This window comes from Pezoporus wallicus, unplaced genomic scaffold (genome assembly GCF_028554395.1).
Source record: "Pezoporus wallicus isolate ANWC-B61680 ecotype Strahan unplaced genomic scaffold, APGP_CSIRO_Pwel_v1 contig_3952, whole genome shotgun sequence".
Lineage (NCBI taxonomy): Eukaryota > Metazoa > Chordata > Aves > Psittaciformes > Psittacidae > Pezoporus > Pezoporus wallicus.
The window spans coordinates 14,154,416-14,158,784 of NW_026635034.1; the positions used below are offsets into that span (position 1 = coordinate 14,154,416).

The window sequence follows — 4,369 nt, forward strand, 5'->3', positions numbered from 1 at the left end:
GGGTACTCATCTCCAGATGTGTCTGTACACAGGCCTATGGGGGGGTATCTGTACCTGGCTGTGGCTGCATGTCTGTGCTCAGCTGTGTGTGTGCTTTTCTCTGTGCATGTGTCTGTGTGCATGTGTATCTTCGTGCATGCCTGCATAGGTCTGCCTCCGTGTGTGTACATGCGTCTGTACATTTGTGGATATGTGTGTGTTTGTGCACAGCTGAGTGTGAGCCTATGTGGGTGTGTGTATGTATCTGCATGTGAGTTGGTGTGTGCACGTGTTTGTGTGTTCATGTGTCTCTGTGTGAGCACGTCAGTCTGTGTGCATGCGTTTGTGTGTGCGCCTGCATACCCCTGACTACATCTGTGACTGTGTCTGCATGAGTGTACGTGTTTACCTGTGCATGGCTGTGTGTGTACGTGTATCTGCACATCTGTCTGTGAGTGCGTGTGTCTGTGCTTATCAGTGTCTGTGTGGGTGTGTCTGGGTGAAGGGTGCTACTGTACCTGAGCAGGAACCAGAAGTGCAACCTTGGAGAAACCACTGAACAAATAAAGGTTAAACCGGTCATGTGCTGCAACCCCCCCATTTCCACTCCAAAAGCCCAATACCATCAGTCACTGCCCAGTGCTGGAGCTTTGCTGGACTCCAGGGGGCCTGGAAAGGAAAACCAAAATCCCTTTTAAGGAAGCATTCCCATCCTGTGCTGCTCCACACGCCCCCGCCGGTCCCTCGCACAACCCAACAAGTGTTTCATGCATTCATCTGTCCCTATTCTGAGCTGCTGCACCAGCTGTTTGCCAAAAATAAACACCATTCCACAACCATATATGTATGTGCAACAGCCTTCTGGTGCCTGTGAGCCCCTCCAGCACTGCCTGCTGGTAATTCCACAGGGCCAGGGACTGTTCTGCCTACCACAGGGGCTCCGTCAGGCTATGCATATAACCCAGCTCAATCGGGAGTGCCTTTTACATCTGTTTTCTTTTCTGGACAAAAACAGTAGGAAAAGTTTAGCAAAAACATGTCACAAGCTGCTAGAAGTGTTCCAGGATCCGTTACTGTGGTCTCTCTTGAACTTTCATTCTCCAGTGGAACTAAAGAAGGATAATTTCCTCCTGGGACCTGCTTTAAAATACTTATCCATCTGCTGGTATTCAGAGAGAGTCAAGGTGTGTAACATTGAGGACTGGATGAAAAACAGCTTCCAGAAAGACTTCTGTAACAGGCATGAGAACACTGTCACTGACTTTTTACTAGAAGTTTGCAACAGGTACGTTCTTTGGGTGTGAGACGCTACGTGTACTGTAAAGGGTAACTTGGAATGAGAGAACGGTTTACTCCATACATCCTGCCTGAAATGGAGAGCGCTTTGACTTTGCAGTTGTACTACAGCGCTCAGTTGGTTTTACAGTGGCAGCAGTGGGTACTTCACGCTGACTTTCCTGAAGCCCGTTTTTGCCTTTTTTGGGGGGGGAAGAATGAATAATTAATACAGGAATACAGGAAAGTGCAATGCTGCTAAACCGATGCTTAACTGAAGGTGCCATTCTGGCAATGCAAAGCACTGGGGGGGGGGTGAGGGGGGGGAAGGGATGTAGAGGAAAGATGTGATTTCAAAAAGCTGTCATAACAAGCCCAAGTTTGTCAAACAAACACCACATTTGATTCATTCTTAGCAATAAGCAGGTACTGCTTTTACTCTGAAGTTTAACTCCCTCCCAGCTTTGTGTAAACTACAGGAAAGGAAACAAATACCGCTACGGGAGCAGCTCTGGGCGCAACGCTGCTTCCAACAGCTTCACTGCGAACGAACAGCTGTAAGGAAAACAAAGTTCAGCTCCCCCGGGAGGAGCAAAGCGGGTAGCGCCAGTCCCGGCTGGCTGCGGGCCTGGCTCAGGGCTGGAAGGGGCAGTCGGAGCCTGCCCTGCAGCGTGTGCTAACGGCCGCGCCCTGGGCCCTGTGCTGCGGGCAGAGTCCGGTTTGGAAGTGAAACCCCACCAAGGTGCGGGACAAGGACGGGCACTGTCCTGGGGGGAGGGGGAGGGTGAGGGAGCCGTCTCCCAGCTGGAGCCTTAAGCTGCGAATACAATTTCAGAAGTAACCGTTCTACAACAGCTGCTCCGCACTGCGGATCTTTTGCAAAGTATCACGGGGAAGGAAGGAAGCACGTGTGTGCCTACAGAGAAGGGCGCAGGACAGACCATCCTCTCACCATGGCATTACAGTGCCTACCAGAAAGCCACACTTCACTGTTATTTCCATTCTTTCTGCCATCACGAACTGGGATGCAGACAGAGGACACATGACCACAGCTCTGCTGAAATGGTTTAAGTGCCTTTCTCCTCTGCAGAACCCGTAACCCCAAACCAGCTGCTGGGCAAAACTCAAAGCCAAGCCCGCAGGGCAGTAACCAACCTTAGAGGCCAGCAGATGCCCTTCAGCCCTGTGTGGATTCCTGCACACAAGTTAGACTGAACTCAAAAAGGACAGTTTATACTGACACCCCCCCCCTCCATTTTAGCCTTCCTAAGACCAGTGCCTTTTAGCAGCAGCCCACTGCGAGCATTTCCATCCAGACAAAACTGTGAGCATGTTTTGCAAAGAGAAACGCAAATTAAACAGAGATCCTGATTTCCCCTCGGAGTTCACAGTACTTTTTCTACCCTGGTGAGGAAGCCACGAGAGGGGCAGGTCGGAGCCTTTCCTGACCCTGCCTGCTTTAACACACCTGTGTTTTCGAGCTGCTCCTAAGTGGAAAAGTAAAAACAAAGCTCATGCCACTGACATGATCCCAGTTTACTGCCTCTGCTCAAAAGGAAAAGTGAAGCAGCAGCAGGGGGAGGGGGTAGGGTGTAGAGGAAGAGGAGCATGCTGTGTACCAGCTTTAAGGACAAGACAGCATGGCTGCAGTGACAGTAAACAGCTGCCTGTGCCCCCACCTACTCTTGCATTCTTAAGCCCTCCTAATGGAAGAGGAGGCATTTCCCTTTCACCCTTATTCTTGACAATCCCAGCTTCTCAAGCTCTAGTATTTGTTTTTCCCCTTGTCTCACCTGTTAACACTCCTGTTCTCAGGTGTCCAAACCTGCTGTCTCTGACCCTCTCGGGATGTGGCCATGTTACAGATGACTGCATCCTGCTGCTTCTCAAGAACTGCCCAAACCTCAGGATACTCAAACTGGAAAACTGTGTGCGGATCACTGACCAGACCCTGGAAGCTGTAACCCTCTATGGGAGCTCGCTGCAAACGCTCCACGTGGATTTCTGCCGGAACATAACACAAACTGGTCTAGAGAGAGTCAGGGAAAAGTGCCCTTCCGTAACGCTGAGAGCAGAGAGGAGCGCTAACATGATTCCAGACAATAAGCCAGGGAAAAAGCTGATGCTTGAAAAAGCATCAAGAAAATTGGTTCAGCTTTAAATGCACAAACTGTGTAACGTGCCCTCAGCCAGTGTGGGTGTCGGAGCCACTGCTGCCCTCCTCTAGGGCAGCAGTGCTACACTGACCTCTGGCTACACTGACCTTCCTGCACTCTGCCCGAGTGCCAACAAAGCTGTCCTAGGAAAAGGCATCCATCTCCACCTGGACAGCCTCAAGAAGAAAACCTGTTTTGCTTTCTCATATTCTCTGGAACTGGAACCCCCTGCATTACTGCCTCAAAATGCTAGCCCTAATTAAGGCCCAAACCTGCGATTTTGATACCCTCTTGTCACAAATGAGGGGAATGCACCTCACTCCGAGAGCAGCAGTGGTATGTTTTATGAGTTAAAACAATAATGGGAGATAAATGGAACATTACAAAGTTTAACAGTGGTTTGACAAGGTTCAGTAAGTTCAGTATCAAAGGTCACCTTATTAATCACTGCATGGAAGAAATATACAAAGGAAATATACAAACTCAAAGGAATTTGAATTGAGTTGGAATGAGTGAGACAAAGCCTGGAGACACAAAGAGTAAGGAGGACACTCCTGCTAAGTCCCAAGGTTGAGAGTGAACCTTCTTGGTTTCTGAGCTCCTCAGGTAATAGGAAAGTGCATAAAGCTGCTGCACAACCTACACAGGTATCAGGGGAGGAGTGATTAACCAATTCCTGTTAAAAGATACACCCATATGCTCATCCACCCGTGCACGGTGAGAACCACACCAGCCAAGATCTAGCAAAAGCGGAACAGCTGACAACCATCACTTCCTCAGTGATCAATGGCTGTAGCTGATGTGCCAGGCTTGTTTATTAAATGAAGGCTGCATGGCAATGTACACAAAAAAGGTTGAGCCTTCGCGTTATGGACTTTGACCAGATAAGCCAGGTTACTGTTTGGAAGTTGACATCAATGGAAGTATGATACAAACAAAATGCTAGCTCACAGAACTTA

At 49.3% G+C, this 4,369-nt stretch overlaps 1 protein-coding gene across 1 annotated transcript; it reads left to right on the top strand.

Moving 5' to 3' along the window:
* The first annotated feature begins 607 nt into the window (after positions 1-607).
* On the top strand, positions 608-3,415 carry FBXL22 (F-box and leucine rich repeat protein 22). The gene is made up of 2 exons (XM_057399736.1): positions 608-1,264; positions 3,070-3,415. The coding sequence occupies exons 1-2, from the start codon at positions 747-749 to the stop codon at positions 3,413-3,415; spliced, it is 864 nt and encodes a 287-aa protein (XP_057255719.1). The 5' UTR covers positions 608-746.
* Positions 3,416-4,369: the final 954 nt, after the last annotated feature.